Source organism: Amblyomma mixtum, chromosome 10 (genome assembly GCF_055824585.1).
Source record: "Amblyomma mixtum isolate Tamu chromosome 10, ASM5582458v1, whole genome shotgun sequence".
NCBI lineage: Eukaryota > Metazoa > Arthropoda > Arachnida > Ixodida > Ixodidae > Amblyomma > Amblyomma mixtum.
In genome coordinates this window covers 49,598,760-49,620,978 of record NC_143021.1, presented here as the reverse complement: position 1 = coordinate 49,620,978, position 22,219 = coordinate 49,598,760, and the positions used below count along the sequence as shown (strand labels likewise).

Below are 22,219 nucleotides of genomic sequence, written 5' to 3'. Positions count from 1 at the left end.
AACTGAATACCAGAAAAATTGTGAAGGATTTTGCAATGCGGACATTTTGGGTACCATTAGCAAGGGAACCTGCCGGTAGCAATTATGTAATTGTGGAGGAAATCGCAAGCTTGATGCAATGCAAAACCTCTGGCGCTAGCACCGAAAGACAGAAGAAGCGGAACCGACAAAGTGATCCCATTCGAGAAATTGGAATTTCGAGATACGTCCTTCTCTGAAGTGCAAACCTCCGGCAATAGAGTATGAAATGCTCCAGTGTTTCCACCTCTCCGCAAGTCGCACAAAGGTTTGAGGCACTGAACCCGCATCTGCATAAATAAAGATTTAAGCTGGGAATTCTGCACCGCAGGAGTGTCATTGCAACCTCACACTGCCGGGATTTACAAGCACGAACCTTCCATGGGTACATGAGATGGTGGTAGTCAATAGTAGACAGCAAGGGATCGTTGCACATAGTGGTAATATGCTGAAAGCGCTGAAAGCGAGACATTCCGAAAAGGATCAGATTAGGGACGCTACAGGCGACCGGTGCATTGAGAGCAGATTTTGCTAAAAAGTCTGCTGCATCGTTTTGAGAAATACCGCAGTGACCTGGGATCCAAACGAAGCGCACCTCTTTCACCCATCCAGGAATGAAATACTTCAATGAGCGGCTCAATAGATCGTCCCGTTTAGAATCCAGCGCCAACAACACAGAGAGGCAATCTGACAGGAATATCACTTGGGAGACACTGGAGGGAATCTTTAAAGCAGCCAGCCCAAGAGCCATAAACTCCGCTGGAAATATGGGAGTGTAATCCGGGACTCGAAGTGAATAACTCCAAGAGAGATCCTCAGAAAAAATGCCAACGGCTGCGTTCTGGCCAGCCCCGGACGCATCTGTAGCAATCACGCTGTGGTGGGGGAAAGAGTCAAGGTTTTCTGAGAGGAGACTAAGTAGGGTCCTGGACGGCAGATGCTTTGAATTAGGTGGGAAAATATAATCAAAAGCAATATCCACAGGGGACGTTGCAGAACCTACTCTACACACAGAACTGAGATCTACACCAATGACCGATAAAAGGTTTTGAGTAAAAACGACCTGAGGGAGGCGAAACCTTGGCCAATGATGACTAAAAAAGAGAGCCGGGTGGGAAACAAAAATAGGTGTAGCCACACCAGAAGCAGACTCAAATGCCCGTAAGAAAGTCCTGACAGTTAATAGCTGAAAACGAGAGTTAAGGTCGGGAATACGAGCCTCCAGGTACAGAACTGCGGTGGAAACTGACTGAGGGAGGCCGAGGCAGAGGCGCAGGGCACGCCTTTCTAACAGCAGCAACGGACGGAGCTTGTATTTGGCGGACCCAGAAAAGAGTATGCAGCCAAATTCCAAAATGGGTCTGACATAGGCTTTGTAAAGTTGTAGGAGCGTGTCCCGACGCATGCCAAATCTCCTATTGCTTATTCGAAGTAGCCGACCCAGCGCACGCTCTCCTTTCTCAACGATACTCTTGATGTGGGGCCGCCAGTCCATACTACCATCATAAATTACGCCTAGATACCGCAAGGATTCCACCTGCGGTATAATGTCCGTGCGATATTGTAACGATATATATAAAGGCATGTTAGATTGAAAAACTAACACACTGCTTTTATGCACATTTAGCACCAGATTAATGTTATTAAGCCAAACCTCGAGAGCATTGAGGTAAGCCTGAAGACAACGATACAGGGCATGAATGTCGGTTGCCGAGGCAAAGAAGGCAATGTCATCTGCATAAACGTAAACTGTAACGTCAGGGTGGATGGGAATGTCACACAATAGAATATTGAAAAGGAGTGGCAAAAGCACAGAACCTTGTGGCACACCTCTGGTCTGGGCGTAGGTGTCTGAAGTGAAGGAGCCGTCAGTGCAAAAAAACTGCCGTCCCGCTAAAAATTCGCGGATCCACGCATAAACGTAGTACGGCGGGTGTAGTGTTGACAATTTCGTGAGAAGGATAGAATGTTCAACACTGTCGTACGCTTTAGCAATGTCAAGCGTCACTAACGCTGGGACTTCGTTTTTTCGCATAGCAAGGCGGATTCTGCTCTCTAAATCAACATGGGCAGACCATATTGAGCATCCGCGGCGAAAGCCAATCTGGGCTGGACACAATGCATTAATTTCTGAAACATGCTTTGACAGGCGGCTGTGCACAATTCTTTCCACGAGCTTTACCAAATTGGATGTTAGAGCTATCGGCCGAATGTTATCAAGATGGAATCCTTTTTTTGAATCTTTTAAGAGTAATACTATTTTCGCCACCTTCCAGGAGTGCGGCAGCCATGCAGCTTCCAATGAAGCGTTGACCAGATCGAGAAGGTCCTGAGTGAATTCTTCAGCTAAGATTTTCAACATACCGACCGTAACACCGTCCGAACCCGGAGCCGAAGATTGCATCGCAGAAACTACAGTTAGTAGTTCTGATTTATCAACCGCCACATAGTCTGAGCAGGGGAAGGGGTCGAACAAGGGCACTCTGCGCTTCTCCTGAAAGCGTAACGCGAGCCCTTGTGCGATTCGCTCTAACTCATCTTTCGCCTCATGTGGGGACAGTACAGCCGAGCTTGTTAACTGCATTGATGAGGAGTGGATATTCCGTTCCATAAAACGGTACAGAGCCTTCCTATTGTTTGGGGCTGACAAATAGGCATTCAAATTTTGATTGTACTCATCCTTTGCCTTTGCTATTGTTCTCTTAAACGAAGCCGAGAAAAATTTATAGTTGATCCAATTAGCAGGGCTCTGATTATGCGAAAGGCTCTTCCATGCTGCTTTCCTACGGCGGAAGGCTGTCTCACACGCAGCGTTCCACCATGGGGATGGTGATTTATTGCTAACACCCGACCGCACAATGAACTGGGAACTCTCTGTAGCCTTCAAAACAGAATGAAACACTCGCTGAGCCCTGTCGTTTCCGTTGGAACAAACATCAGATGAAAGGGAAGCGCGCAAAGATGATTTGTAGGCTGCAAGATTAACTAACTTTCGGGCAGAACCCTGCCCATGGAGTGAGCGCACCAAGATGGTGAAAATAATTGGCAAGTGGTCACTAAACGTACCACTGTCAACTGTGGACCATGCCCCTATACCTACCCCACCTGCTGCCAAAGACAAATCGAGAACTGAACTCGAATTTCCACGGATGAAAGTTATGGCCCGAGAATTGCAGCAGCGCACATTATTTGCCGACATCCATGTCCATAACATCTGACCATGAGAGTCAGTGTAGGTATCCCAGACAACGTGATGTGAATTAAAGTCTCCAGCAATAATCACCCTATTAGAGTTGCCAAGCAAACTGTCCAGGTGGTCTGTTCTGTTTACTCCTGCTGGATAATATACGTTAGCAACTGTGACACGAGTACAGTGCGGCAAAATAAGATCAACAGCTAAGAGCTCGCAGTCGGGAAGCATAACCTTTTTATTAATTGATGCGCGGTGACACAGTTTTGAAGAAATCAGGGTCACTAACCCACCGCCCCTACCATGTATGCGGCCCACTCGAAAAACACGAAACCTATTTAATGAAAATGATTTTACAGATGAGAGCCAAGTTTCTTGTAAGAGCACTGTATCTGGATTATGAGAAGATAAAAGAAGTTTTAAATCTGTAAGAGAAGAAGCAAGAGATCGACAGTTCCATTGTAGAACCTTTACACCAGCCATGTTAACTAGTCGAGAATAGAGGCCGAAACAGCCTCCTTTAGCACATCAGACTTCGAGGAGACTTTAGCAGGCCCTTTTCTAGTCTTGAGCTGGGGAACGGAGGTCTTAGAGGGAGAGGTGGAAGCACGACGCTTCTGTGTAGGGCAGGTCATTTCCACATCAGTAGTACAGACACTGCTGCGAGGAAGACTAACTGGGACGCTATCGAGAGGTGGCACGGGAGTCGGTATATTGGAAGATGATGGTCCAATCGAACTTTCAGCACACGGTTGAAGTGAAGTTGCCACTGGCGGCACTGCAGGTGGGAGATGACAAACTGCCTGACTCGCAGCAATCTCAGACAAAGCCTGAGTAAAGCTGCTGAGCATACGCTCTACCACAGCTGACAGTGCTTTTTCGACGCTTGACACAATCTTGGCAGACAGCGTGGCTTCAAGGTCGGGAGTAGAGGAACGCACAAGGCTGGCGTAAGAGTGATTTCTGCGGTTAAGGAGCGCATGAGCGTCTGCTCGGGAACATCTATTTTGCTCAATTAATTCCAATATACTCTGCTCCTGTGACCGTTTTTCGCAAGTGGCATCATCAGCACTGTGGGCGTTACTGCACAAGCAACAGACAGGTTCACCAGCAGTACAGCTGTCGGAAGAGTGACCTTCACCACACACCCGGCATCTAGTCGCCGACTTGCAGGCTTTACCACTATGTCCAAAACGCCAACAGTTAGTGCATTGCAGAGGACGAGGTTGCAACGGGTCCACGCGATATACAATAGGCCATATTTTCAGCTCAGAGGGGCAGGTACGACCAGCAAAAGTTGTAATTACCGACTCTGTAGCAACACGCACTCCTGCGACCTCGCGCGAGCAGCGGTATACAGAAATAACCCCGGCTCCTGCGTCCTGGAATTCCTCCAGAATTTCTTGGGCGGAAGATGACGGGTCCACTCCACGGACAATACCTTTGGTGCACGCAAGCTGTTCCGCAATGAAGGCCTTAACCGGAACTGCTGTAAAAGTACGACACCGGAGCAGATCCGACACACACTCAGTGTTTGCCGACTTGCAAAGAATACCACGCCTCCCGAAAGGTCGCACTTCAGAGATGTCGAGATAGTGATTTGACAGACTCTTCAGTTCGTGCTGGATCGCTTTGGAATTCTTCATTTTTAGTACTCCATCACCTAACGGTACAAGCGCCACCGGAATTGCATCTACACCATTCCTCCCAAATGAAGTCAGAGGCAAGCTTTCGACCGGCAGACTGGCGAACCAGGCTGCCGAGCCCCCACCCGGGGAGGTGAAAGCCATGCCTACAGCCGGCGCAAAGGCAACCTCACATTACTCAAATCTACAGTGCTACCCTGAATCCTGACCAAAAAACCCCCGAACGTGGAACGTCCTCACCAAACAGAAACGCCCGGCACCACCAGGAACCAAAGCAGATAGGCAGGTGCTCAAAGCAGTTTGATCCGCAGGGTCCTCTTCTTCTTCCCGCCAAATAAACCAAACAAGGAGGAAGATGCGAAGCGCCGGCAGCCGCATGGCCAGCGTACGGTGCGCGATGGTTGTGTTTATGGTCAGAGCTCAGACCGCCATTCTGGCTAGCTCTCCTTAGGCTGTTTTCCTTGTAAATCTCGTTGCAAATGATGTTTTTTGTATAGGAAGAGGCACCCCTGAGGAAACACCAGCACAGCGGTTCCTGTCGTAGACGCCTCGAGCGCGACTGAGCCTGCTCACCTGGAGCAAAGAATGAGAAGCAAATTGGATTGTGAAAAGTTGTCAGCGAATAGAACTCGCCGATCCTGGCGGGAATTCGAAGATGGTACCCGCCAAAAACTAAAAATGCATAGTAGGACAAGCTGCAGGCGGGTGAGCACCAGTACTTACTTGGTTGGTACGGGGACGGGGGAATGGTATGCTCACGCTGATGACCTCTGACCGCGTACATTTCAGGACAAATGACACTGTCACAAAATTCGGCGCATTTTTGAACAAGAACAAAAACCAGCGCGCGCCGCGAGAACAGGGGAGAAGAAAACCCCGGAGTGCGACTAGCCTTGTTTGTGTTGCTGCTGTCTCCACCATCTCTCGCCGGCGCGGTGCCAAGAAATTGCGTCAGCCCATGATGCAGAACCTTCGAGAATGTCGGAGTCGTTTGTACTCGATGTTGACAGAGAGGGCGTAGCCTTGAGTGAGCTAAGAGATGCCCATCCCCTCTTCACTCGCGCGTTGGCGGCGGCGCCGCACCAGAACGATCTCAAAGAATCTCAAACCTAGTCTCAGCGCCTGACCAATAGGGACGCACGCCCCGAGCGAGAAGAAGGAGATCGCACAGCCGATACTGTGTGTATGCGCGCGCCTGCCTTGGCGTTAAAGACCGAACTGACGCGAGGCTCGCCTATATATGAAGGGCGTTTATTGCCTTCTGTCAGCCCAAGCCGTTGTTCAAGCTTCAGAGAAGCGCGCCCGCTCGACTCCCGGGACACCACCACTCGCGCAGCCCCGGACCAACGAGGCAGCGCGCACCGTGAACAGCCGTGAACCTCTGGTGGTCGGACTGTCGCAGTGCCCGGTGAACAAATGGTGTTTTGTTTGTTTGCCTCCCTCTTGTGGTAGCGCACTTGAGGCGCATTAAGGCATTTGTGTTGCAACGTCTCTCGAGTGTAACTTTGTGCGAGTTGCATTGTTTTGTTAATCACTTTGTATGTGCTCGTACGAGTTATTGCTAAATCCTCTGTATCGTCTCTTTGCCGTATAAGCTTTGTTCTGTTTGTGAACCTATGGCTCCGACCCATTCTCTGGCTTGCAACCAGCGAAAGCTGGGCACCAGACGACGAAGCCTCGTGTCACTTGGTAGCTGGTCTGTGCTGAGCTTTCCACGCTGCGTCGAGGGCAACTCCTTTGCGTCCGAGACCGCTACCCCCGCGCGCTCTAAGGGTGTCTGGGAACGCACGCTAAAGAGCGCGAAGTGGTGACATACATTCTGGCGTCCGCGACAGGACGTTTGGGGTTTCTAAGCGCAGATAACGGAGAAAGAGTCGGTAGCAGTTTACGAAGAGGTGGTAAACGAGTGTTAGCAGCAGAGCGATATTGCGAGGGGGCGCGCTGAAGCGGATACGTCTTTGATAGCATCAAAACTTCGAGACATGCGTATTCGTCTCGCCATTTTTGAATTATAGCCGCATAAAATCTGTGTGGGTAACATATGCACGCTTTTTCCCCTTACCGTCTCCTTATTGATGCATAGTACTGCTTTGAGCACCAGCCCCGCGCTGCTGCACGAACACCGAGAAGACACGCCGCTGATCACTGGATGCTGAGCGCATTCGTACGCCGCCTTCAATGGGCTTCCTTTGAAGAAGCCCGTGGCGGCAATCTATCGTGTGGGCCAACTCTTCCCGCAGAATTTTGTCGCAACTAATGTTAGCATGATTAGCGTGATTACAATAGTAAATAATTCTCAGAGGCTCGTTTTTTTCTTTCAGACGTCTAAAATGAAATGGGTTCTGCAATCCATGAACTTCCTCGGACTTCCAGACAGCTTCTCAAAGCAGGTGAGTGCACTATCTTCTCAGGCGCGTAAGGTGCGGAATTGTAGCAAATTATCCAAATTAACAGCTGACAGCAGTAAACAAGCACAGATGGCGAATTCCACATGCTTTATACATTAGCATATAAAGCCAGAAACGAAGGCAAATACGAAGAATTACGATTACACTGTAGTGCTGATCCTCAAGAGCTTGTTGCTACTCCAAGATTCCATGCAACTTTTTTCAGGTTTTTAGGACCACGCATTCCATCTGCACGTTTTTCAGAAGTACGCTAAGGGCGTACTTCGTAGCAGCCTGCTACGAAGTACGCCCTTAGCGTATGATCGTAGCAGGCTCTACATTCTTCGTAGAAGGGACACTGATAGAACGTAGAAAAAAAAAGTATTCATTATTTAACCCTGGTTGGAAATGTGTTATATGTGCGATGGCAGTTTTCCGCCCCTGTGAAGCCGTCTGGCTACGAAGAACCTCTGGTTCGGGTCCTCAGCACAAGCGTGGCTTTTGAAGCAAAGTCAGAAAGGGAGAAAACTTTGCTATTTTCCGCTTATGTTTACAAGAGAGGAATGGTCGTCCTCGATTTTACGCAGCAAAGCCTCGAGCATGGCTTCTGTCTCTGCAGGAAAGTTAACAATCGGCCCCTTCATCCCGTAATGGACCCAGTTGTACAAGAGTCAGCGCGTCAGCATGAACTAGGTTCGAGGAGTGATCAGCCGTTTTACAGCCGGATTTAACGGAATGAAATTCGTAGGTTTTGGAGGTTTAGATAATCACTACTCACAGAGTATAATCAATTCAATTCAATTCAATTCAGTTTTTATTCAACATCTTGAGGATGTTGGGTGCGCCGACAAAAAGCCAGAGAGAAGGCTTGACAGAGGTCGACGCACCCTACAATAACTTGACAGCAGCACCAGAATGTTGTACAGTACACGGAAAGTGAGCACACAGGGGAAAAAAAAAGTACAAATCATGAGTAAAAATCTCCGTGACACGCAGTGCCGACGGTCCCTAGGGTTACACCAATCTAGTTGCCTTATTTAATGAGCACGGAAGGGTATAGCAAAGCATTTGGCGACCGTAATTCATTCGAGTTTTTGGCACGAACCATGTGAAACCAGTACGTGTGGTGTAATTCTGTTCTTTACATTTTAAGTTACACAGGTTCATCATAAATGAATTGTTTTGTCTAATACTTGTTTTATACCGCCTTAACAGTATACTTTCAAAAACTTGTGGGAGGGGGGTAATGCTAAGAGATACAAAAATCGGTTCGGTGTGTTCAAATCGTGAAGCATTAACAATATTCCGAACAATTTTCTTCTGAAGTATATGTACCCGTTTAATATTAATAAATGATGTTGTGCCCCATACCAAAATACAATAATTAACAACAGAAGAAAACAGTGCATTGTACAGCATCTGCTTAATATGTTTTGGTAAAAGGTATCGCAGTCGGGACACGATACCAGCAACCTTGGACAACTTGTCCCTGACCTTTGAAACGTGTTCATCCCAAGTTAAATGTTCATTAAAAAGCACTCCTAGACTTTTGACCGTAGGAACTATTTGAATGAATGAGGAACCCATTTTCAGAGAAATTTGTGAGACAGCAGGATCCTTATTGCGAGGTCAAAAAAGTACAGCTTTGCTCTTTTCGGTGTTTATGACTAGCGAATTCGACTCAGACCATTCGTGAAGCTGTTGCTAACAATCTGCGGCTTGATGTTCAAGATCACGCACATGTGCCGCTCGGAAGAACAGAGTGGTGTCATCGGCGTAAATCACAAAAATTGGCAGTTTACTGATGCAGACTATGTCGTTAACATAAAGGAGGAAAAGCAGCGGCCCTAAAATACTGCTTTGCGGCCCGCCAGAAAACAGATGTTTAAAATTTGATGACTCGTTGTTTACCGTTACTTGTTGGACACGGCAACTAAGGTAAGATCTGATTATTTGATGAAATTTTCCGCGAAAACCATAGTGCTCGAGTTTCGCCAACATTGTGTTGTGATTAATGCGATCAAACGCTTTCGAAAAGTCGATAAAAATGCCGAGAGTGAAAAGGTTTTGTTCAAATGACTCTAAAATTAGTTCTTTCTGGGTTAGAAGTGCAGTTTCTGTAGAAAAGTTTTTTCTGAAGCCGTGCTAGCTAGGTGTTATTATTTTACATTTCTCGCAGAAACTGGACATTCGCTTGTATAGTATTTCTTCAAAACACTTCGAGAAAATGGGGAGGATAGAAATTGGGCGATAATTTGACATATCGTTTTTGTCTCCACCCTTATGAACAACAGTTACTTTGGCGATCTGCAATTGTCGGGGAAACACTGCATGTTCGAGGCAACAATTAAAAATGTGCTCTAAAACTGGGCTAATTACATCGGCTACATATTTTATTGGTTGGAGTTTAAGGTCGTCTACGTCTCGTGACCTACTATTGCGCAGAGTCAAGAGGCAGGTTTTAATTTCATTTGCGTCCGTTGGCATCAAGAATGCCGTGGAAGACACCCGCGGGTCAAGGCATTTCGTAGTATTGGGGCCGTGGCTGCCATTTACCAGTGACACGAAGAAATCATTAAATTTTTCTGCCAAAAGTTTCCCACTCATTGGTGTGTTTCCCACTCATCTACCAAGACCTCAAGTATGCCGTTGGCATGTCCACCTCGGTTCAAAACTTCATTTAGTGTTTTCCATACAAGGTCACTCCTTTTAATTACGTCTGGATTAAATAGTTTTTCCATATACTCTTGCTTTGCTTGGCGAAGAAAGGAAGTGACTTGGTTTCGGTACACCTTAAAGCGCGCTAGGTCGTCAAGGGAACGGCTTTTGATAAAGCAGTTGTAAAGATTCGTTTTTTGTTTTATCATTTTATTTATTTTATTTATTTATTTATTTATTTATACATACTGCAGCGCAATTTGTATGCGCTATGGCAGGAGTGGGAAAAACACAAAATGCAAGGAAACAAAATGCAGTAAAATGAACAAAGTGAGAAATACAAAAAGTTAAAATCACAAATGAAATATCAAACAAGGAAGGAACTGTTAACAACAGGGTAAGAATACACAGCTATTATGCGTCTTCAATGGCAGTTACAAAGTTTTGAAATGGACGAGAACGAATGGACCCAGGTAAAGAATTCCAGGCTTCTATTGAACGGGGAAAAAAACTGAATTTGAAAAAATTAGCATGCGCAAAATACGGTATCAGAAGGCATTCTTTTGTTATCCAGGGCTTGCGGGCCTTGCGGGGTTTTTTATAAGTCTCAAGTGGAAAACTTTGCTCATAGATGCACTTAAATGTAGCAATAAAGGCACCATATGCGTCCTCTGGATCATTTTTGCCGATCACATGATGCCAGTCCACGCCTGCAAGTGCTGCCCGAAAGGAATTTAATGTCTGGTTTATACGCCGATATTGTACCACAGGAAACTTGCGTTGTTTTGGTGGAGTTAAGGAATCTACAAACATGAATATGGGTAGATGGTCACTTATCTGGGCATTAATGACTCCGGAATGAAGACAGTCAACTGAACAGTTACTAATGAAGACGTCAATGGCGGTCGCTGCCTTCGGCCGTGTAGGTTTATTTATAACATTGACAAATCCGTGGCTGTGCAATACGTAGTCAACCTCACGTTTATTTGCAGATTGGGATAGAAAGTCTATGTTAATATCACCGCCTAAAACTAGATTAAGCCTGTTTTCTGTAATCCATTGCAGATATTCATCAAGAAAGCAGATGAAATTAGAAACGCTGCCTTTAGGAGGCCGGTATACAACGGAGAAGACGCTACTGCCGCTTTGCAACGACAGTATTTCGTAGTCCTCATGGGTTATAGAAAAGTCTGTAAGAATGGTGCATTTGTAAGTTTGTTCGGTTGCTATCAGGACACCACCGCCTCGTTTACCAGTACGGTTCTGCACATGCGTGTTGTAACGGCCAAGCGCAAAGTTTCGTTACTGCTTTCATACCACTTTTCTGTAATCATTATTACATTGAAACAGAAGTTTAGTGTACAAAAAAATGCTTCTAACTCGTCACCCTTGCTTCGCAAAGATTGCGCTTTAAGATGAAAGAAGGATACAGCATTCTTTTTCTGAGCAGACACAGCACAAAGGTCAGAAGGCAAAACTATTGTGCACATCTTGGGGCATCATTTTACTGTTTGGTGCTAGAAGAAACGCCAGATATATACTATCTTATCCAGGTCTCGCTCGCAGGCGATACGCACAATCGTCGATGACTCTGTCTTCCTAGCAAGAATGTGCCCATTTTTCGTCCAAACAAATTTCCATTTCTGCTCCTTCTTTCGAGCTACTGCCATGCCCAGCAATTTCTTGAGCAGGGGACACAAGTGCTCATTCACATAGACAGTATCCGAACCATCGTAACCGAGGTCTTCAGCTGCAAGCTTTGTCTTTTTCGCCTTTGCCAGCACAGTGTCACGCTGGGTTCGTGTTTTGAACTGGACAACCACATTCGAGCTAGTCTTGTTCTTCGTTTGAACACGATGGCAAACATCAACATCGCTTTCCAGTATTGGCTCTTCGATCATTTCGCCGATTTTTTGCAACATGTTTGGCAGGCTTTCATTTTCCTGGGATGGAAGTCCCTTTATCTCAATGTTTTTATTTCGGGAGTACTGTTCCAGGCCTATTAGTCGTTGCTCAAGGTCAGAACATCGCTTCTTCAGTTCCTCACATTCGGATGAAATTGCAGCATTTTCGGATTTCAATGCCTTGTTTTCCTCTTGCAATGATGAAACCCTAGCGAGCATATCATCAAATCCATTGCTGCAGTGTTCAACGCTTTTAGTTAATTCTCTTGAGTCGTTGCGCAAGTCGCGTTCTAGCGAGTTCCGCATAGCTGCAATCTCTTTTCTAAACTCTTTTCTCAGCTCTTCTCGAAGTTTTTCCATCTCAGAAGGCATAGCAAAAAAAAAAACACTATAGGCAACTGGCTCTATAGGCAATTGGCACAAGCGACAAAGAAAACCAATGCGGCGTCAAAGTGGCAGCAGTGACGGCAACAAAGCGTAACAAGAATGTTTAACAAGAATACGATAAAACTAACCTGTAAGTAGACAGGGAGCGACGTAAGCAAAGGGCGATGTGCTCACGGGGCCGTCACTGCTGCCAAGAAGAGGGGCCGAGCGCGGAGGGCCTTTATATACGGTCAAGAAGCCGGTCGAAGCGCTGGTGATGGAGACCAGGGCGCAGGCGCAGATTGTAGGCGTAACCGGCACCTGGCGCAGGCTGCTTTGTCAGCTCGAAGCGACTGGGCTTCGAGTCAGCTGCACGGACGTCGGTAGTGATCCTCTGTGCAGATACAGATGCGCTGTAAGTAGACAGGGAGCGACGTAAGCAAAGGGCGATGTGCTCATGTGGCCGTCACGTCTCAACGACAAATTACAAGTCGTGAACATAGTAAAACTACTTACATGACTCACCTCGAGAGATTATCTCTCACACGCCAATCATGTTCGGAGTCACTGCGGTTAGGTCCAGACTGTGCCATAATTGGTCTCACACGGCACGCGCATGGCCGTATGGATTGCTGAGGAAATCCCGCTTCAAGATGTTTGTCGCGGCGACGTGCTTCTGCAGCTGTTGCTCCTCTTTCTGATCTCGTCGAGCTGCCTTAGCCAAGCAATCCGCTCTTGGTGGAAGGGTTCTGTGCTCTGCAGTTTTCGGAAATTGTTGATCCTTACTTTGACAGAGCGCGAGTCTTCGACATTCGGTTCCCTTTGTGCGTAAGGACATAAGCATGTAGTCGCTGTGCTTGTTCTTGGGCAGCTTCAACTTGTCGTGTGGAACCTTATACTGTCGATACCGCTTCTGCTTGTCACTTCGCTACGACTCGTGCTGTTGTTGCCGTATTTTAAGTTGGTGTTCAGCCGACGGCTGCTCGGCGCGAAGCATCTAGACCGGCATTAGAAGGCCCGGCATGAAGCGAAGGATGTGCGAAGCAAGCGCGGGAGAAATCCGCCAAGGGAACCGCGCTGTGGAATGGCGCGCGTGAGGAAAGGGAAGACGCACGTGCTTGTATCTTGAGGGCGTGGGCACCGGGGCGCAAGTGTCATTCCGTGGCAGAATACAGTCCCGAAGACGGTGGGGACAAGGCCAACAAGTTCCCACTAAAGGATCGACCCCTGTCTCAGGTTTGACAGTCGCCCCTCGTAATTATAATATTAGGGAGATGTATAGAAAGACGTGGCCAAGAAATGGGCTCACAACCACCATCTCTTCGGTTTCCGGAGGCGAGGGGAACAAACTCTTGTTTGCTGACTAGATGATTTGTGCAGTAACTCTGAATAGTGACAAGGGAACCTTTTTTTTCCTACCAATAGCGTTGGCTTAAATGAATGTCTAATGCCAAAAGAGGGCCTGTAATTATTCGTAGGGGCCCAAGTGGCTGACTGGAATAGTTTTTATTTAGTCGCCCAATGGAACGACTACAGTGCCGCCAGTGCTGTGCAGCTTCCCTGCCGCACCCGACTTCAAAGTGCAAAAGGAACACGAGGGAGGGAGAGGAAACGACGCAGGCTTTCGGCTTTGCTTCCTCTCTCGTCCGTGCGCCCGTGCCGACCATCGCACTAGCGGCGCCGCCGCGCCACGTGACCTTCTGTGCCTTTCCCAAACAGCGCGCGCGCCTTTGTTGTCCGCTCTTTTGACTTCATCCCGACATATGAGGCCTTTTTCGCTAGCGGCAGGTTTAGTGCTATCGCCCTAAAAATCCCCCAGAACATTTGCGAGTGCTGCACTTAGGATGGCGCATCTTTAACATAGCCCAAGACTGTCGGAAACTCCAACAATAGTGCATAAAAATCCCCCAGAACATTTGCGAGTGCTGCACTTAGGATGGCGCATCTTTAACATAGCCCAAGACTGTCGGAAACTCCAACAATAGTGCATACGAGTCGGGAAGGACTTTACAACACTACGATGACCAGAACAAGAAGAGTGATTTATAGGAAACAGGTGCTTATATAGACCAGGAATGGAATAGGCCGGTTGCGCCGCGCATGTCAATGACGCAGACACACCTACATACACGGACCTGTGTTGAAGTTGAGGGTTCAGGACAGGAGTGCCGCTGGGCGAAGAGGCTCGAAGGTGGCGTCGAAGGTGGCGAGAGGAGAATAGGTTTATTTACATTTTTACAGGAACATTGAAGAGAAGCGAGTGCTGTGGTCACGAAAAAACATCCCGTTAAATAACGTTCGCATTCCCCAGATCCCTGACTGGGGAAATAAGTTCGAAGCACGCTGTCCAATCGGATGGGCAGTTGATGACGCTGGTGGTAACACCCATGGCAGAGGCGGTGCCAGGTATTGCCGGGCATTGGAAGGGTTGCGAAAAATGCTACCCTCATTTGAACAGGACGAGCGTCTTGTTCAAACATAGCGATCAGGTATGCAGGGAGATGGTGGAGGCTTACCTAATCAAGAAAGACTCAGATTCCTGTGTGACATCACCATCAGTGGCCTTGCTTGATGGGGAGATAACCTTTTTGGCCAGTTATCTTAAGGCGAGCAGGCGATATGGGTCTTTGGCGTGATATCAGCGTGACCGTTGAGGTTGTCGTGGTCTTGTTTGTGCGCAGTTTTTTGGAAGAGTAATTGACGGTTGCATCACGGTGCACGCGAAGGGATAGTGGGTGATTGTGTTTTGGGTTGATTTTCGCGGTTTTTGTGTTTTTGGGCTTGTCTCACTGTGGGCAGAAGATACGTACATAGGCCTCTTCATGTGAATAAAAATTCAGTTGATAGTCTGCGCCCGTGTTGTGCCTTCTCGTTCTGAGTCTTCGTTTTTTGCGCAGTTTTTCAGTACGGATACTGTGACGAAACAGCCGACGAGACGGCGGCCTCTGTCACTAGCTCTCCGAACGGGCCGGAAATGACCACCCTTGGCATATGTAGGCACACACTCTGATCTTCCAGCACCTGCCTTATCCAAGAAACTTCTCCCGTGAAGTCTTCCTCTTTAACATAGGAGGGGTGAACAATGTCCATTATTGCCCCGCTGTCCCGAAGGACCCTGCACGGTTTTCCATTCACTTGGAGTTCGTGAATATACGGACGCAGAAGTTGCAAATTATCGTCACTGTCGTCCGCATATGAGAAGGCTAATCGTGGCTTTTTACACCTAGCAGCGATGTGCCCCGTCTCCTGACAGTTGAAACAACGGAATGGCTTCCTGCTCTCGAACTCCCTCGTTAATGCTTTTTGAGCTTTGGCCTGCTTGGCACGATCCTCACTTTTTTCTGGGACCTGTTTAGTGCCCTCAACCGCCTCGCGACTCCTAAATTGCGGTCCACTTTTGGGTACAAAACGCTTTTCTAACCCGAAAGTTTTCTTTTCAGACCCGCTGGCCTCTAAGCTCAACTTCGTGTTGCATATTCGTCCGCTAGTTCGGCAGCTTTCTATACCGTGCTCACATTTTCTTTGTCTTGCACCCATAGCCTAACAGCCTCAGGGATACTGTTAAAGAATTGCTCGAGGCCTACACATGCTGCAACCTTATCTTTGGTTTCATACGCCTCAGCACCCTTCAACCATTCTGTAAGGTTTTCCTTCAAACTGAATGCGAATTCCGCATAGCTCTCGGTACCTTTCTTGCTTCCGCCTCTGAACCACTGTCGAAGTTCTTTCGCCGACAGGCGGTATTTTCTAAGCAGACTCGCTTTGACTTTTTCGTAGTCATCGGCATCTTTCGCATTAAGCCTCGCGACTATAGTGGCCGCCTCACAGGGCAACATCATAAGTAGTTTTTGTGGCCATGTATCCTTAGCGTAACCGCGTTCCTCACACACCCTTTCGAAATTCACGAGGTAATAACCAAGACCCTCGCCAATCTTATACAGCTGCATCAGTCTGTCCATTCGAAGCTCGGCCTCGCTCGCTCTCTCTGGAGTCGTGCCTCTAGAGCTCTCAAATTCCAGTCTATTTTCGTCATGCGCAAGCTGCAACCTTCTGAGCTCCCGCTCCGCTAGCCTCTCATCTTCCTCTTTCTTTCGCTCCGCTTTGAGGAGCTCCCACGTATCGCTAACTGTTCCTTCCTCGGTGGTTTCCAAGAGCAATGTGCAAATGTCTGAGTTTTTCATCTTCTCCTCTACCTCCACACCCAACTCTTCGCACAATAACAGCAAATCTGTCTTTAGCAACTTCATTAGATCCATGTTTGCTGCTCTGAGCCTTGACTTTGCTGATCAACTGTGGACGTGAGCTAAACACACTTTTCTCACTGACCAACTTCCATCGATTCCCAGCAGTTCAAAGTTATAACCCAAACAATTGAAGCCTGGCGAATATCAAGCAAAGTTCAAGCACTTACCCGCAGAAGCAACACCACGCCGCATGGTCGATACCACCGCTGCCACCAGTTGTTGAAGTTGAGGGTTCAGGACAGGAGTGCCGCTGGGCGAAGAGGCTCGAAGGTGGCGAGAGGAGAATAGGTTTATTTACATTTTTACAGGAACATTGAAGAGAAGGGAGTGCTGTGGTCACCAAAACATCCCGTTAAATAACGTTCGCATTCCCCAGATCCCTGACTGGGGAAAGAAATTCAAAGCACGCTGTCCAATCGGATGGGCAGTTGATGACGCTGGTGGTAACACCCATGGCAGAGGCGGTGCCGGGCTCTCTCGCTCTCTCGCAGCTCGGGGGATGGGAAGGGGTAGATCAACAAACACTGAGGTGTCGCCTTGATCACTGCGGCAAGTCCTCTGCTCGCTCCCTCCCAGCAGCTTAACGACCGTCCTCGTATTCCCCCGCCGGATGTCCGAAGCACGAGGCCTCTGTCGAGTACACAGCCGTCTTTCGATGAGCAGCAACAGCTTGATCTTGTGAGCACCGCTCCGTCGTTCGGCGACCCCTGGTACACTCGGCCACAGGACGCCGCCGCAGTCGCCGCTGCTTCCGCCGGTGCTTAGCCTTCGCCGCGTCTTTGCTTGACGACGACCCACGTTTGGTAGTAATCTCTCCCAGGCCCGTGTTTTCCGACCTTGACACCGCATCTTGCTTCCCGATGACACACGTCTGGAAGTAGTCTTTGCAGGCCCGTGTACTACGACCTTAACACCTGATAAACCTTTTTGTTGCCAGAAAAAAAAAACGTTGCTGGAATAACATAATCTGGCATAATTTACTCAGAGATGGGGTCTGCAATGCATCCAGCATGAAGCTTCCCGCTGTACTGGCCGTGCACTGTTGTGCCCCAGCAGTCCTTTGTGGCGATCCCGGGGCCAGTGATGTTGACCCAGCCCAAGAATGCGAGGCAGGTACCGGGGGTTGGTCAATTGGCCTGCTCGGTTTGGAGGTGTCGTTGCTGCTAGTCTCAGAATTCGACTCTCGCGTCTGTATGAGATGCCGACGGTTGGGCCGCAGAGCTCGTCCATCTTCACTTAGCAGCTGGTAGGACCTTGGAGCAGGCTTTCTACCCTCCCCTTCGGGGACCACGTTGTAGTTACTTGGAGCCTCAGTACGTCGCCTCGAGAAAGCATCGGCAAAAGGCTTGGCCAGCGCTCGCTGTGGATGCTTTTGCACGTTGGTGCATGGCACATAATCGAAGCCAGAAAGGTTGGCTAAGAGGCGCCTCCCTTGCGAAAATTCACCCGAGGATCGCCCGTCCTCTAGTGGTATTGAACTCTAAACCAGTAGGCCTTGACAGAAGTCGTTCTCGGAGTCCTGGGGTTTCTTCAAGATGCATATGACGACGTGCACACATTTCTCCGCCAAGCCATTCAACGACGGATACGGGGTGCTAGAAGTGACATGTGTAAAGCCGTAGTTTTGTTTAAATGAGGCGAACTCGTAAATCGAAACTTTCTTGCCGCACTAAGCAGCAAACTTCTTGCGGCACACCATATCTTACAAAGATAGCGCCGATTACAGTAAATCTAGCTCTTACGCTAGCGTCCTGAAGTTGCTGGACCTCTGGGAAGTTAGAAAAAACTGTGGGGTCAATTTCCGAGCCTAAAGTGGCTAGGCGAAAGCCTGTGTCGTGCTACTTCGATTGCAAATGACTACCTATGTTTTTTTACGGCTGCACCGCTTGGGAGCCGTCCCAGTCCACTAGCTGTCGCACACCGACTGACGACGGAGCAGCACTCGACGCCGCCGCGCCGACGGGTGCACCTGCCGACGAAGATTGGCAGCTGCGCTCGTCGATGAGTCACCCCAGGCGCTGGATGTAACGCCGGACGGAAGAATGAGCTGGTAAAGTCTTTCGCTTTAATCTTCAGCTTGTGGTAATCCTGCCTTCCCGCCGTTGCCTTTGCACGGCTTTTGCCGTCGTACCGCGTTGTTCTCCTCTTTCCCTTGCTCCCGCCTCAGGCGATGGAGAGGCGGCTAGGTGACTGATCACTGTGAGTCAGCCACAGCTCCACCCCGGCTTCCCAATGGCCTTTGCCATCGGTGCATTTTGGTGGAATTTCGGGACCTGCTTCGGCGGCCACGCGGCCGCCCGAGCGGAGCCCAGAGAGAGATTACTCCGTGACAGCGTAAGGTGCGTACGCTACTGTTTGTCCGCGCCGGCCTTTGCCGCTGGGACCAATACTCGAGCTCGCCAGCATGGGTCCTCTGACCTGCAGCGGCTCGTGCCTGTCCAGTGTTATCCAGCGGCCTCCGACAGGCGCACCTTGCATTGATTGCCCACTCCCTCTCGCAAAAAATTACGAGGAACTTTAGCGGCTAAAGTGGTGAAAGGCGAAAGCCTGAGTGCTGCATTCTGCTACGCGCTTATTCACTTCACATTTTGTTGGTGCATTAATTAACTGCCAATTAATGACGCTTAAGCTTCGCCTTTAGGAGTGGAACGCGACAGCGTGTCGTAGCGCTGCCAGGGTGTCCACGGAACACCACCACCCGTTCGGCGCGATGCGTTGCCCCTTGAACGCAACGCTTTTTAAGGAAAGGAAATGAGGCTGTAATTCTCTGTCGTCTCGGTGGACACCTGAGCCGCACGGTACAGGAAGGGAGGAAGTGTGAGTGAAAGAAGAAAGAGGGGCCTTAGTGAAGAAAATGAAAATTGTATTTAAGGAAAGGAAATTACGCATTAACTGTCTCACATATCTCAGTAGACACTAGTCGAAAATTGTATTTGAAGAAAGGAAGTTGCGCAGTAACTGTCTCACATATTTTGGTGGACACCCGTCAAAATTCGCGCATGGTGACGTCACGACAATTTGGACCAATCTGAAACGCGGACAAATACGTCTTGCTCGTCGGTAAATTGGTTTTTGAGGAAAGTAAATGTATCTGTCTCTCGTATCTCGGTGGACACCTAAACCTCGCCGTAACGGGAAGGGAGGAAGATGGGAGTGAACGAAGACACCGTATTCACTAGACGCACCTTTGTTCATTCCAAACCATCGAGCTGGCATGGCGGAGTGGTCTTCACTTCCGGCCACCGCAGTGTTCGAACGTGCGATCATGGGCTCCGTAGGAGCGGCTTCAGCGGCCTTGTCTGGTCGAGGAAACAGGGTTACTGAACAGGAAAGTTCCTACCAGGTTGTTCTGCCAGGTCTGCCTACAGGGCGTTTTGTTTTAAATACCGTTTTTTGCCCGCCGACATCACGGCCCGCCCTTACCGGGTGGAAGGTTTCCGAGACGCGTTAGCCCAGCATGCGCTGCTCCCTGACGTTATCGCCCTGGGGGCGTATCGCATGAGCCACGTCTGGGTTATCACAATGAAGGATGCCGATGCAGCGCGGAAGATTGCAGGCGTCGGTGAGCTGCTCGTGAAGGAACGCCGCTGCTTAGCGATCGACCCGACGAACCAGGACGTGCGCCTCAAGCTCCATTGGCTGCTCCATAACGTGCCCGACGAGGACGTACGTGTCGCCCTTGCGCCGTACGGGAAGGTCGCAGAAGTGACCCGGGAACGCTGGCGCGTGAAAGGCGTCTTAGAGAAGGGGTCGACCACAAGGCTTGTCACCCTGAAGTTGAAGGCCGGTGTTAAACTTGACGATTTGCCTCACCAGCTGAACGTCGGCGGTGAGTTGGCACTCGTTGTGGTACCCGGAAGACCCCCTTTGTGTCTTCGGTGCCGAAGTACGGGCCACATTCGTCGGGAGTGCCGAGTCCCGCGTTGCGGAACCTGTCGGCGCTTTGGCCATGAAGAAGGGCAGTGTTCTCGCACTTACGCGAACATCGCAGGACCTGGGACCAGTGAAGATGCGTCCGAGCATCTGATGGATGAGGCGGACGCGGAAGAGGCAGCCAAAACAACTGGGCAACCAGTTGTGCAAGGTGGACCTACGTTGACGCCTCTTCAAAAAAAGGTGACGACGACGACCAGTCAAGTAGCAGCTGCAGCATCAGTGGAGCATGGCTCTCAACAAGACAACAGTGGCCAGGAGACGGACGCGACGGAAGTCGCGTTCGACACCCCGAGCAGCGTGGAGAGTGATGACAACGTCGCTATGGACACAAGTAAGGAAGAGGCCGCTACGACAGCTGCGAAGCGGTCGCATGACGAGAGCGTAGGCGAGAAGATGCCGCCTGATGGGGGCAATGATGAACCGCCGCCGAAGACATCGAGAGTCAGACGCTCGACGCTACGGCCACGGCCGAACTTTTCGGCCGACACGCGGCAGGCGGGTAAACCGCCTCCGTAGCTCTAGTGAGACCGTGTTGGTGTGAATGTCGACTCTTCGTCGATCATCTTCAAGATGATCCGGAAGCGGTGATGTGTCTGTGTACGAAAAAATGGCTGAGGCTTAACTTGGTTAAGCCTGGAGAATGCGAAGCATCATCGTGTCGCGTAATTTGGAGGCTCACAACCACAGCGACGGCGCGAGGTGGGCCCCCGTTTCTCCACTGTCGTGACGTCATCGTGTCACGTGGTGTGACGTCATGTATCACGTGATTTGGAGGCGCATAACCACGGTGAAGGGCTGAAGTGGTAGCTAAAGTAGTATGCTTCGCATAAAAAATGGCTGAGGCTTAACTTGGTTAAGCCTGGAGAATGCGAAGCATCATCGTGTCGCGTAATTTGGAGGCGCACAACCACAGCGACGGCGCGATGTGGGCCCCCGTTTCTCCACTGTCGTGACGTCATCGTGTCACGTGGTGTGACGTCATGTATAACGTGATTTGGAGGCGCGCAACCACAGCGACGGCGCGAGGTGGGCCCCCGTTTCTCCGCCGCCGTGACGTCATCGTGTCACGTGGTGTGGTATCATCGTGTCACGTGATTTGGAGGCGCACAACCACAGCGACGGCGCCAGGTGGGCCCCCGTTTCTCTACTGTCGTGACGTCATCGTGTCACGTGGTGTAACGTCATGGATCACGTGATTTGGAGGCGCATAACCACGGTGAAGGGCTTAAGTGGTAGCTAAAGTAGTATGCTTCGCATAAAAAAAAAATCGTGGTTGATCCTCCGACGTGCTTCCAATCGCCACCGGACGTTTCTTTAGGAAGCCGCATGCTCATGCGGACGATGCGGACCGTCCACCGACTAAGCCACACCGACCACGGAGGTAGGAACGCGACGGCCAGAAGCTTGTTTTCTCTCTCTATAACACATGGTATTTAAGCTGGACACACCACTTCGTGTAGCCACACTGAATGTCAGAGGGCTTGGTGCAAGAAGGCGGCAGTACCAGCTTCACCGCCTCCTTTTAGACATTGATCTAGACCTGATAGCAGTCCAAGAGTCTAAGATAGAGTCAGAGGAACATGCCGGCCGCATGGTGGTTCCTTTTCAGGCAAATTTTCATGTGTGCGTTTACCATTCTGTAGGTGCATCTGGTGGATGCCTCTTATAAATAAGAGGCATCCCGAGTGAGGCATCCCGAAGTGTTGCGAATTTATTTACTTTGGGTATAGGCGTGGAGTCGGTTTTTTCTTGTGAAAATGGCCGTCTTTTCGTTGTAGATTTCACCTTTTCGAAATTATGTTGGCGTGTTATTTGTGTATATGCTCCGAATGTGGAAAGAGAGCGTCAGAATTTTTTTCAATCCTTGGAG

General features: G+C 49.3%; 1 protein-coding gene and 1 pseudogene across 1 annotated transcript in view; both read left to right on the top strand.

The window, feature by feature from the left end:
• The window catches only part of LOC149325741 (uncharacterized), a 101,874-nt gene that overhangs the window by 18,399 nt on the left and 61,256 nt on the right, over nucleotides 1-22,219 (top strand). The window contains exon 2 of the mRNA XM_089563810.1: nucleotides 7,176-7,244. Within this exon, the coding sequence (XP_089419936.1) occupies nucleotides 7,176-7,244 (69 nt within the window). The remainder of the gene's footprint in view (nucleotides 1-7,175; nucleotides 7,245-22,219) is intronic.
• Nucleotides 19,679-20,865, top strand: LOC149325743 (uncharacterized; annotated as a pseudogene).